Source organism: Astatotilapia calliptera, chromosome 19 (genome assembly GCF_964374335.1).
Source record: "Astatotilapia calliptera chromosome 19, fAstCal68.1, whole genome shotgun sequence".
NCBI classification, from domain to species: domain Eukaryota; kingdom Metazoa; phylum Chordata; class Actinopteri; order Cichliformes; family Cichlidae; genus Astatotilapia; species Astatotilapia calliptera.
This window is the reverse complement of record NC_137440.1, coordinates 10,090,498-10,104,420: the sequence shown is the minus strand read 5'-3', so window position 1 is coordinate 10,104,420 and position 13,923 is coordinate 10,090,498. Positions and strand designations below refer to the sequence as shown.

The window sequence follows — 13,923 nt, the reverse complement described above, 5'->3', positions numbered from 1 at the left end:
TCAGAGAAAGTTCCGGGTCCCCAACAAGGAGCCGACTGTGATTAGCATAAATCACAGGAACAGGTTTGTGCTGCTGTCTCGTCAGGCTGAATGAGAAGCTTGACTCTGTACAGCCAGCTGAGTAAAGTATGGTGTCATCTGCATAAAGGTGCACTTTAGCTGTAAACATATTCTGTGCTACATATGTTATTAATGATAGTGCAAATTAACCTGAACCATGGTGGACTCCTCTGAAACTCTTCAGGAAACCTGACATCTGAAGCTTCCAGCAGCATCACCAAGTCTGCCTAACAGCAGCTCGACACAACCAAACCAGACTCGGATCGACAAATACAACAACACAATTATTCTTCTGGTCCATTAATATTGTGATTTGTTCCCAACATAGCTGTTGGTACCATGACCCAGTCGAACGTCAGACTTTCGTCAGTTTCACCTAAGATATTAATATCAGCCAAACATATAAGCTAAGAGTTTATTTCAGATTAACAGGGTGATAATTGTTTAAACCTGGAGGGTCACAGCCTTTCATAAGATGCCTGATGTTAGTCTGGAGACTGTCAGGTGAGTAATATACATCGTGTAAATATAAAGCAAACAAGATGTTTTTTACAATTCTATCCAACATTTTCTTTTTCTAGCAGCACTTTCCAGCACGAAGCTTTAGCAGCTTAAATGTGGCTCCAGTCACGTTACCTTACTTAAAGCAGGTAAATTAAGCTAATTAGTATCTTGAAGTAGTTCCTGACACAGTGGATGGTTTTAGAAATGACGGCACTTCCTAAAACTGTTCTGAGAGGAAACTTTTCCAGTGACAAAGAGAATAAAGTTCTACCTTCCACCCACTCCACTCACCCAGCGAGAACTTTTAGGGCTGTAGGCGTAGAAAGAGAGAAGGAAATGTGCTGAATGCTTAATACATTGATAATCGACCATCATCGAAATAACATTGAGAACATTAGACAAAAACAGACAAGAAATCCTCTTATTTAATATTTCATGTGTGGAGTTGGAAAAAGAAAGTGGTGCATGTTTTTGTTCTGCTGTTATCAGAGGATGTCCAAAGGGAGGGACGCGAGTGTGGAACTCACACAGGAAGAATCTCGAGTATGGGATCATCATGGAAAACAGGCAGGTTTGTGTGTGTGTGTGTGTGTGTTCATTCCCACTGACCTGAAAAGCTCTGTTAATGCTGGATCCACAGGCACTGGAAGAGAAACACAGAGAGATTATGAAACATGTGAAATCCGCCTGAACGGCCACGACTGTGACTCTGCATCAGTTTCCTGCGACATCATCAGGGAAACACTCGAAGCTGGAGAGAACGTCACTGAATGCAGGCGTATATTCATCATCTGTACTTGTGTCTGAGGACATGTGTGTGATCTGTCTGCAGCTTATTACTCTCGTCTGAATGTTTGGATCAACAATATGGAAACGATGCAGTGTCACAAAGTTGTCACTTTCATATATGTATGAAGACCAGGACGACTACATGAATGTGAGTCAGTGAACTTCACACTGAAATTTAACACCTGTTCTAAAACTGATAAATATTATATCATATTTGATAAATTAAAAAAACTGAAACTAATAATAACAAAGCTTTTAAGATAAACATTAAAAACTACTGTCAGACGACAGTTTAACGTTAATAAACTGTCTCTAAATCTAAATATTACAACATTTGGAAACTGAAAAGAAATTCATTCAAATCTATGATTTAAAATTAAAAGAATTATTGCAGGAAAAATCTCAACATGGTGACAAATATGATTATAAAAATTCAATATACTTTATAATATAAGAGTCGAAATTTCATTTGTAATTTCTCTGTGGCAGTATTTTATTTTGATATAATATTTTTATATGATATGATATATATACACATTTGGGTTTTGTGCTAGTAAAAAGTAAAACGCTGTCATGTTTGCACACGATACACGTTTATTTTGCTGTATTCAAAGGCAGCTGGAGCAGAAACGTTTGGTGTGACGATAAGAAATAATCTTTAAACTTTCATGAAAACAAAATTGGTTCGATTATTTATATTTAACATCTGTGATTTAAAAAAGTGCAAAGTGTTCAAGTGTCACGAGTGATCATAAATTAACAAATAAATATGTTGAAAGGAAAAAAGTAACGTTGTGAGATCCGAGCCATCACAATGAGAATAATTTAGATATAATGTGTCTTTGGTTTGTTGGAATATTTCACTTTAATTTCATGGGACAAAAAGCATGTAGATGATGGAAGCTCTGAAAGTAACAACAACAACAATAACAATAATAATAATAATAATAATAATAATAATAATAAAATGGATTATTCCTAAAAATGCAAGTCTAAAAACCTGAACTCGAAGTCACCAAGATCCCATAATTTCCTTGTACATGAACAGTGGCAATAAAGTGCTATTCTATTCTATTCTATTCTATTCTATTCTGACGTTTGGGATCCTGTCACATTTCACTGTGTGTTATACTTGTATAACTATGCATGTGACAAATAAAAAACCTTGAACCTTAAACCTTGACCTGTCCTTTGGTGCACAGACGTGACCCTTGACCCAAACAGCAGACTCGTTGCTGTGTGTGTATGACCTGCAGGACTGTTAGATGTCCGTTTGAGATGATTTGTATGTCACTGATTGCCAAAACTAAACTTTTTTAAATGCTGCTTGTCTAACAGCTTTAACTGCTACGTACAGCCTGAGTGGGCGTTACACAGCTGGGACTAGTTTCACAGATGAGAGCTGTAGAAGGATACGGGCTTAAACATCACTGGGATTAGCAAACAAAGGTCAAAGGTCAGTCCCATGTTATACTGCAGATGCTCTCTGTTTAAATGATTCTGTCTAAATGAAGGGAACGATGATCTCAGTGACACATCTTTGGTTTCGCCTGAACTTCAATCACACGGCTGACGAGCTGCTTGATCCTCGTGATGGAGGAGCAGCGGTCACCACTTTCATCCTCGCCTGGTCAAAGATGTCGGGCACTCAGAGTTGGAGGGGATAAAATATGAATGTAGCATCTTAGATGTTTCAGACAGAGTGGACTGAGCCTCGGTTCAGTTTTACTGAGATGTTCCAAAGGAGAGTCGCTGACAGCTGCCGTTTCTTTGGTTTAAATAAAGTTCAATAACCTGTTTTCACTTCGCAGGGTTTCATAGGAGTGGATATCGCTGCGGTAGATATTTCATTGTGAACAAAGCTCTTAAAATGTGGATTTCTGTTTCTGTCAGATATAAAACGAGCGATAGAGGAGCAGAGAGCCGCGAGAAAAGCCAACTCGAGTGTGACAGTCTGGGATTTGTGCAGTAGCGTGTGTGCGCTGTGTGTGTTTGTGTTGGGGGAGTGAAGGTCACCCTGAATGGTGTATGTGTGCATGTGTGTGTGTGTGCAGATACCTTTGGAGCGTGTGCGATGGCGCTTATCATCTGCATCCACCTCCATCTGCAGAGAGGCACAAACAAGCTGTTAAACACACAACAGACACGTCGCAAAATTAGCTTTCATTTGGATCCATGTTCGCTCAGGTGCTCGGGACTTTTCTGCAGCTTGTCAAACATTTCAATTCACACCCGACATTGGAAAGAACATTTCACGAGACGACTGACGGCAGCGTTTGTGTAAATGATTAAAATCCTTCAGTAAGATTTGAGTTGTCGCCCTGCACTGGTAACAGAGACCTAAAAACCTCATGAAAGCAAACAGCCAAACCCACGGGTGTAACGCCAATGCTGTGCTTCGCTTTTCCTCAGAAACTCTTTGGGAACCGTATTAATTTCCAAAGTCTGACCACAACAGATGTGGTCACACAGACTTTTTTTTTTTGTATCGAAAAAATATCGAACCGTGACACCAAAGTGTCGAACCGAACCGAACCGTGAATTTTGTGTATCGTTGCACCCCTAATAAACATGTGACTGTTCAATCAGTCATGTTACAGATTTATTGACCTCATCAAACACAGATGGCTCTTCATTTACTGGGATAAATATTCCACCTTACTTTCACATGGAGCCCTGCTGTGGGGCTGAAGAACAGTATTTCCTGGTCACACAGCTGTCCTGAAGGAGGAAGCACTTTGTGTATCAGGGCAGTTTAACATGAGGACTCCCATCATTGCTGGAGCCCCTGGTGGGCGTTAGAGGAACTGTAGGTTTTATTTCTTTATTTTGGCCGGCCTCTCCCTCAAAGATGGGTGAGGAGTACATCCATCCAGGAGGGGCTGAGAAAGCTGACGAATTAGCGCTTCTGTCAGGACAGAATATTTTACTTGGATCACTGAAACCAATATCAAAACACTGAGCTGCACAATAAAAGCACTTCCTGTCCGCACCATTAGAAGCTCCTCCTGCTGATTTGAAGTGATTGTTGGGAATCATCTAACTATTAACATGAGCCATGCGAGCACACAGCCAGCACACGAAGGAACAAAGACTTTTACGTCTCCATGAAAGGCGCAGATACTGCAGCATCCGTCCTGGAAGAGCTGACATGAGGTATAAAAAGGTGACTTTTCATCCAGTCTGAGGTGGATTACACATGTTGGAGCGATAGCATCGCCGCTGCTCGTTGTTCCAGAGAAGCTTTGATAAAACAGGAGAGCACTGGGCATTTTAGTCTCATTTTAATCTCCCGCTCTCACACACACCAACAACACACGCTCAGCCGGTCCCTCCTTACTGCACTAATAAGATTTACGAGGTATCCTCGCTTTTCATCATTTTATTTTTCTCCCGTCGAAACATTTATGGGCGTTCGTAAAGAAACACACCATTAGAGCTGAGGGGCTCTACAGTAAAGTAAGTGTGGTGTTAATAAATCACGTTTAATAAAAAGAGACATCCAAACAGGGCCTCCGTCACAGCCCAAACCTGCCAGGCAGGCATGAATATTTAGGGACATCTGGAAATAAAGCAGGGACGCTCCGAGGTGTTGGGATTTATGACGGCTCGTTGAGAGGATAAACCTGCCTCAGAGGGATGTGCAGGTCTGACATACATGAGCCCCAGCGGTATCATGGGTGGGACAAACATTGCTGCGTGGCCACAAGAATTTGATTTAGTTTGAAACTTTGGACTTTGGATTATTCTTCACGGTTTTCGCTTCACTTCATCAGCGGAGATGAAGCAGGATGTTAGTCCGACATACGTCAGCACGTGCGGTTCAGTCGGGAGGCCCTGCAACATAAAGCACCTTTAAAAATGTCTCCAAATCTCTCAGCTGCCTCCAACATCCTGTGAACTGATTTGTAAGCGACGGCTGGCCTTTCCATGCGTGCAGAGGAGATATGAGCTGTGGACTACAGTGTGAGCCCGGCTTGTTTAAATGCACACACATGCATACTAACAGAGCCTATCTGACGCTGTCAGACTTTCTCTGAGGGTTTGAAGCGAGGCCCGAGTCGCTGCCGAACACGAGCGGATCCGGGAAGCCTCGTCGTTTACTTCCCTCGAGCTTCCTCGGGAGACTTGGACCTGGGAAGCGCGCACGCCTCTGCAGCTCGCCATATGTTGGCGAGTCATGCGTATTCCGTCTGGCATTTTCTCTCTCTTAGCACCCCATGGGAAAATGTCACGGCTGTAATGAAGGTTAGCCTGCTTATTGAGGATTAGTTGGAGGCCCACTCCTTCTCTGTCTGTGTCTCAATTAGAGCTGGGATCAATGGCATTAAAGGCCCAGATGAATGACCACTGAGTCACGCTGATCCCTGCTCCAAAAGTTCACACTGCTTAGTTAAGAAAACACCTCGAACAATGAGAAAACTCTGCATGTGTGATTATTTCTGCACAGCAAGCAGATTTAACCCGACTAACTGATTGTGTGTCAAAATGAAAGCTGTCCACTGAACTTTCGGTAAATGTTTAAGTTAATGAATTTTCCTTTTTTTTTTTCATAAACTCGTCGTTCATCGTTTTCAAAGTAAGAACTGTGATTCAAAGCAGGACACGAGGGGATGGCAGCTGGAGACAGTAACCAACAAACGTTTGATCCTGTTGTCGTTGAAGCAGTTTGGTGCTTTAACACATCCATGAAACAGGAATAAGACTCTCAGTCATCAGTGTGTGACTGGATGAAGAGGAAACAAATCTGTTGCCGTCTACATCCACAGAAACTCACATCAACTGTTTCCAATCAGACTCCAGAAGCTCACAGGCCTGAAACGCGCAGCAACTTTGCTTCTATATAAGAACAAAACCAGAATATAGTTGCTGACGACCTGTCTGTGATTATTAATGAGGCCGTGAAAAACCTCCATCAGTCAGACTGAGACTGTTTGCAGACAGGTTGCATCCCAGCAGGTGACCTTGGCCAAGGTTGCTCAGATACTTGCAATCAGTCCCTGGCATCGCCGGGGAACCGCATGTCCTGTTTGGAAGAAGGTTAGTGCTCCCCCCGGCCCCCCACAGTTTGTACGCTTCATCCATTACAAAATAATAAAACAATATGTTAAATCTAAAATATGAGTAACCTGCAGAGTTACCCAGTCATGGTATGCACTGTGTTTGGTGACGTTTGCATCAAAACATCAAAACTAAAATGATATTTTTCAAAAACAAAGTTATTACAGGCCATTAAAGTTTAACAGCAAAGATCAGAGTTTTTTATTTTTCTACACTGACAACAATAAACGGCTTCATCAGCTTTCACAGGCTCAACAGTAATCCTTCCTGCTAAAATTACAGGAATTATTATAAAAGTTTCAGCAGAATTTAGTCTGAAGTTGGACAACAGCCACAAATGTTTGTTGGCCAGTTAAAAAAACAGAAACACAAAATCTCAGCTTGAACATTAATGTTGCAGTCAGCCAATCACGTTTCAGACTGGTGTAGGACTCAGTGGCGCCTAGATGAACCCTCTGATGAGCGTCGCGTGTTCGTGCAAACATGACAAACACGTGTTCAGCAGTGCTGCGAGGCACAGCTCAGACTATCACTGTTTTTTATTCTCCGGGATCTTTATGACGTCACAGAGCTGGCCCTTACATGGTCATCCCAGGCACAGAAGCCAAGGGGGAGGAGCTAAAGCAGTTTCAGACAGAGGATGAGGTGAGGCGGTTAAAGAAGGATTATTACGAGGAGAGAATCATGCAAAGCTGCTCACTGATGAAACCACAGAGCTGGAAGCAGCAGAATGAGTCCAGTTCAGAGAGGCTGAGAGTTTTGATGCACAACCTTAATGTTAATGAAGCTAACGGAGTAATTCACTCTTCATTTCACGCATGACGTCCTCGTGGGTTTGTTTGGTAGAATCCAAACCGAGCACAATCCTTTTAGCGCGTCCTTATTCGGAAGTTCTTCACGTGTTTTCTGATTTGCATCCATGAATATTAGCCTGGGCTGCACAAACACACGAAGCCAGGTCATGAACGGGAGCGAGACTCTTAATTCAGCTCACATATAGGAAACAGCAGCAGCACTGATCAGAGTCGAGATCAATGCCAAAATAAAATGCATCAAAAAATGTAAAAAAGGTTTCAGGGAGGAGAAACGGGGTTAGCATTGGAATATGCACAGAGACACAGAACAAGCATTTTGTATGTGTGTGTTTACGATTTAGGTGGTGATGGGGGAGGGGGGGGGGAGGGGGTGGGGCTCAGACATCTGTCACAACAGTTCACATCGTCATTGCTTCCCTTTGTTTTACCCTTGAAGTTTTGGGAGAATGCGTTTCAGGCATATGGCGCCCAACCCCACCCTCACACACATACACACATTGATATTCTGTGCAGCGTAGCAGCAGGGGGGAGCCACCAAAACCGTGCTGGCATTATCGAATTTCACTGCAAATAGGTATTTACGCCGTGCATCATCCAGTGGCAGTAAACACGTGTGCCAAACCGACGCTAAGTGCATCTGAATTAGTGTGAAGGGCCGCCGAGATAGCATCTGAGTGGGCGTTCGGCGTGTGTGTGTGTGTGTGCGTGTGTGAGGCTGAAATCTGGGGAGTGATTCCTAACTAGGAATGAAAATGGTTTTGGTGGGTGACAGCAGCTGTGCAGGGCGCTGAAATGCTGCGATCGCAATAGAATAAAACAATTTATGAACTGGTCCGCCGATGACAGCGCGCTGTAACGGTATGGATGTGAAACTAACCTGATTTCTTTAACGCCTAAGCGGGTCTCGTGTTTTATCCTTCATAAAACTCTGATTTTATTCAGCCTCGCCATCCGGGACGCTTGGAAAACATTCCATCTTTGAGCCTCGCGTTTGATCGTTACTAAACATAAAAGCAGCTGTAAACATCTGGGCTTCTATAGTCACCTGACCCTACACCACAGTTCAGACTTAGCCATAAAGGATGGACACGCCACCAGGACATGTTTGTGCGATCTTTCCGCTGCTTTGGTGGAGCCAGAGGTGACCACATCTATGCAACAGGGTGCAGCTATAAGCTAACACTAGCACTAAAATGTACCTGTGCAGTTCTTTCTACTGTCCTGCAGGGGGCGACTCCTCTGGCTGACTGTATGGAAAATAAGCTTCCTGCTCACTTTCCTGATGACTTCATGGTCTCAGGTGCTTTCCCAGGAAGCAGGACAGGATTCAGAGCAGGGGATCGATAAGCTGATAAATTAAAATAAAAAAATCTGGTTCCTAAATGTTTGGCTGAAGCTTTTATTGGACGGATCGCTGAATCTGCTTTTTATATCCAGGCAGCGATCGAAGCTGAAGCTCCAGAACCTGCAGTTTGGTTTTGCCAACACATTTTTGTGTGAGCAAATAAATAAATCAGAAATCAGTACAAAGAGTCATAAAAGCTCATTGTTGCCATGATTTCAGGAGGAAAACCAACATGAATGGCAATGATCCTGCAGACGCGCTGTACCTGAAGCGTTGTGGGCGTGACACAGCTCGTTGGCCCCGACCTCTGCTTCCAGCGTGACCTTCTGACGTTCGGCGAGGGAGGAGCGGCTCACCACGTCTCCTCCAAACTCATTTTCTGCACAGAGGGAGGAAGGAGAACACGCATCATTAAAATCATTCCCAGAACAATCACATTCACACACAGAGCCGTGACAGGATCTGAAATTTCCTCTCCTCCTTTGACTCCGGGCTCATGAATAGTCATATAGCGTCAGCTATGCGGCGCACGCCAAAGCCAACGCTGATTTCCGCCATAACGACGGCCGCTTGTCGTGTGCGATAGGCTTGGCAACATGGGGTAATTAGCTAGATCTATCATCTGCTGCAGGAAGTGGGGACAAATATAGCTAATGATCCGTGCCTGCCTCCATGATTTCTCTCCTCGGCTCTCCATCCTCTGCTGAGCGCGAGGAAGAGGAGGCAGAGAGGGGGGTCCCCGCTCTGTCGATGGAAAAAAAATGACCCGAGATGGAGAAAGGGAAGAAGACGGAAGAGACGGAGGTGTGAGAGAACATGTCAACCCTCCCTCTGCCTGTCAATGCTCCTCCATCCGCTGCAGCTAATTGAGAAAACGTATGGAACGAGAACAGATGAGGTGTCGATGGTGTATAGAGTGAAGGCCCCCATAGGGAGCGCAGCAGACGGCCGTAACACACACACACACACACACACACACAGACGCACACACACACACACACACGCTGAAAGCAGAGTGAATCCAAACAATAGCTGCTCCCTGAGGACTAACACCCGTACACTGAGTGTGTCTGCGTTATGTAAAAGGAGTGCTGGTGCTTAAGCGGACTTTACTTTGAACCAGCAGGGGGTCTCTTTCTACCCCCCATCCACACACACACACACACACACACACACACACGCACACACACACACACACACACACACACACACACCTCTGCTTTCCATTTTCTTTGCAGCGTTTCTTCTTTGTAGTTTGAATGGTGCGTGCGGAGGCAGCGTGGGTGGGGGCTGTAAGGGGATCGCACAAACAACTTTGAAAGTGGCTATTAACAGGAAACCCTAATGTGAAACAATGGGACACTCAAACTATATTTTCACTTCACGAGCGCGGCCCCGCTGCCTTTGTTTCATGAAAAAAAAAAACGCGTCAGAGGCTGCCGGTTCGTATTTGATTACAGCCTCCGGGGCATTTCATTCAGAAAACGTGGGAATAAAACAAAGTCGGAGCGAATTCGGACGTGGGTGGCTGCGAGAAATGTAAAACCTGCAGATAAAACAGCAGCTCGAGAGGTAAAAGAATCAATCGTGCCGTTTGCTTCCTGTTTCTGAGCACCTTTTTAGGCGAACGCTCGTCTGTCTGTCGGACGACTGTGCAAAAATGTTTTCATCTAAGAAAAGTAGCATCCAGTGAAAATGTAGAAAAAGTTCAAATGTTTAACTGTAAATTAAAGGGTGTTCTCAGTGATGGACTGAAGACGCCAAAAATGGAGGTGACTTGAGCCCAGAGAAGGTCTGAGATGATCCAACCACAGCACGAGGTCGTTAATCTGCTGCTGCACAGTTTGGAGTAAATCTACAGCGTCAGGTTTGAAAAAGCGGCACAGAAACATCAGTAATAATCAGGTCTCACCCAAAGTTTCCATTTCTGTTTAAACATTCTGATATTATCTTCACATCATCATTCAAAAGTTTCATGTTTTATTATTTTTTACCTGTTTAGCATCTTTCTGTTAAACGGGTTTGGAAAAATTCATCTGTGTTCATCTTTACTTGCAATAATATCAATAACTACAGCAGGTTAGCTCCTGTATTTGAGTTCAGCAGCAGTCACAGGACAGAGTAAACTAGAGGTGGGAATCACCATACATCCCACGATACGATATTATCACAATACTTAACGCGCGATACGATATTATTGCAATTTTTTAAAATATTTTGCGATATTCAGATTCTGTACATAAAGGTAAACTTCATCAATATTCATTTTATCTAATATCAAAGTCTCGCACTCAGTCTTTCTCTCATTTCAGTCAGTTTTATTGGTGACAAACTGAACAGTTTGTATTACAGTCTAGTCCAACTTAACTGAATGCAACCATCTGGTACAATTATAGCTTTCTAAACTATGCAATTTATGAAAACTACGCAGCCCATTCAGCAACTGAAGAATTTGAAAGTAAATTAAAACAAAATATAATTTTACATTAAATAAAAAAGTTAATTAACTTAATTAAAATAAAACATGTCTTAAATTAAAATAAGTAAACTGTCATGTTTATCGCTGCCAAAAAACAGTTAAACACATTTGGACAGTGAAGGAATGTCAGGGTTCTTGCTCAGAAAAAGGATCAACATGCTCTGAAGTCAGAGCACAAAAACCTTTTTGTAACAAAATATCAATTTCTGCTGTCCCTGTATCGATACATTATTAGCAAACAAAATATCACGATACTACACAGTATCGATTTTTTCCCCCACCCCTAGAGTAAACCTCTGGAGTCAAACATCTGGAGAGGGCAGCAAATAACCAACATCCACACAGCCAGCACCGTGCAAAACATTTATCAAGGTCTAAACCATGAAGAAAAAACTGTAGTTTTCTTGTAATTCACTCCACAGGAAGTCATGAGACTGGTTCAGTCGCTCTGTTGGCTAGCAAGTTTGGTCAAGAAGTTGGACCTTGGCTCAACTTCCTGGAATGTTTACCAATGAGCTTTGGTGACATACGTCCATAAATAGATACTGGGAAAGATTCTCAGAGTCCTCAAGCAAACATCACAAACTAACCCAGATCCAGATCCTGCAGGATCCAGCTCAGACACAGACACCTGCTAATCACTTCTCAGTAACATCCACATAAAATCCCAGAACTTATCTTAATCTCACAGCAGCCAAGTTATTTTCAGATGATGTCATTAAAAATGGTCCCAAATGCTCCAACAGCACAAACAGTTAGCAGGCAGCTAGCTGCTACAGCCGCCTGTGTCACCATCCACCTGTCAGTCAAAGAGGCCACGCCCCCAATAATGCAAGCTTTACATTTTAATAAAATGTAAACAGGCACCAAAAGCAGTTTCTGTATCAGGCTGTAAACATGTTTAGTTTAACATGGGAGTCTGTGGGCACGGACTGGCTGGTGGAGCCTCCAGTGGACGTCAGAGGAACTGCAGGTAGTTTCATCGAGCTTAACGTGAGTAATCAGCACAAGTTTTATGTAGCGTCTCCTAACTAAGGACAAATTCATCAAGTTTTGCGAATGATTTCAAGTAAATTTCTCCTCCTTTTACCCCATTAAATACCCAAAAACACACACACACACACACACACTTCTGGGTCTTTATAATCAGAGTGCAAGTGATGGGTCTGTCCTCTGATCAAGGTCTTCATGTGGAGGCTGATGACAAATCACAGCTCTGTGACTCCTCATCAGCACGAAGCGTGTGCGTGTGAGAAAAGAAGACCGAAAAAGGTGTGTATCTGCAGCAGAAAGCGATGCAGCGTGGCTGTTGGTGGTGTCGATGTTGTTCCGGTCATGCAGTCGGTTTGCTAATCTGCACGTTTCAGCACAAGGACAGCGACAGGCAGCAAAGCGGAGGAGGAATCGGCCTTCAGCTCGAATGGGAACACACACACACACACACACACACACACACACACACACACACACACACACACACACTCTTACACAGTCGCACACTGGGATGTGCACACAGCTATTCTTGTTCCCCTCCTTTGTTACAAAGGAAGAATATATGACCAAGGACTGTTAGACTGTGTGTGTGTGTGTGTGTGTGTGTGTGTGTGTGTGTGTGTGTGTGTGTGTGTGTGTATTCCTAAGAGAAAAAGAAGAGACCATGCCTGCCCTTTTCTGGGCTTCTCTATCTATCAAAGCCACAGTACACACTGTAAATAGGCTGGAAGACTGGCTGCACACGCACACACACACACACACACTCTCTCACTCACTCACTGTAATGATACCCTGTTGTATGGTGATGTACACTGCAGTATGGGAAATGGGCTGTGACACAAACTACACACATCACACCCAAAGAAATCACACCAGTCACACAGAAACACACACACATATAAGCACATATTACAGCAGAGACACATGCTTTATTCATGTGATGTGTAAGCAAGCACGCGCACGCACACACACACACGCACACGCACACACGCACACGCACACGCACACACACACACACACACACACACACACACACACAGCCTCTGAGAGCGACTGGGGCTGCCTGACCTACATTCTCGATATGTATACAGGCTGAGAGGAGATGAAATCTCTCTCTGTTTCTTCCTCTATGTTCTGTATCCTCTATTCTCCTCACTGCCTCGGACACACACACACACACACACGCACAGAGGAGATGAAGAAGGACTCAGGCTGCAGATGCATCCTCAGCCATGTGTGTCCTGATTCTTCATCTTTGCTGCTTTAGATAACAGAAGCTCTGCTCCTCAGAGTCACAGGTAAGACCGTCTCCTGTTGGTCACACGTCCCGCGGTGGGTGATGGAGGATCTGACGCTGCTTTTTATCACCATGATATGAAGAAATGTTCCAAAATTATGAGTCAAAAACAGAGATAATCTTTATTAAACACAATAAGTTATTTACATCTCTGCAGTTTCTTTGAAGAAATGATGCTACTGAGCTGCACGCGTCTTTGAGTCTGAGTTTATATTTTCAATAACTTTACAATATTTTTGTCTTTTGCCTTCTTGTTCTTGTTTTTTATTTTATATTCTTCTTGTCTTGTCAATGAGGGAAAATAAAGGATATTTCTACTCTACTCTACTCTAACTTATTCCCTCATATGTGTCCATTTCAGTAGGCTTTATGCCATGAAGGATGAGGACAGTTACCTGCCTTCATTTTAGATGTAAGCTCACCGCTGTATGTTTAGCTAATCGACTCCATCAGTCTAACTGTTTCTGTCTCTGCATTTATTCTTTTACCGAGCTGTCGTAGCTGCTGTGACCGGGCGTCCAGCTCGGTCACAGAGAGACGATTTATCTCTTTGTATAGTTTCTAATAATGAACTCAGTAA

General features: G+C 43.4%; 1 protein-coding gene across 11 annotated transcripts in view; it reads right to left on the bottom strand.

Annotated features, from left to right (window-relative positions):
• The window catches only part of myt1lb (myelin transcription factor 1-like, b), a 110,590-nt gene that overhangs the window by 68,354 nt on the left and 28,313 nt on the right, over nucleotides 1-13,923 (bottom strand). For all 11 annotated transcript variants that reach the window (XM_026153013.2, XM_026153012.2, XM_026153015.2 and 8 more), the window contains exons 2-4: nucleotides 8,840-8,953; nucleotides 3,412-3,457; nucleotides 1,174-1,207 (exon numbers count right to left, since the gene is read on the bottom strand). In XM_026153013.2, the coding sequence (XP_026008798.2) occupies nucleotides 1,174-1,207; nucleotides 3,412-3,457 (80 nt within the window). In that variant the 5' untranslated portion in view covers nucleotides 8,840-8,953. The remainder of the gene's footprint in view (nucleotides 1-1,173; nucleotides 1,208-3,411; nucleotides 3,458-8,839; nucleotides 8,954-13,923) is intronic.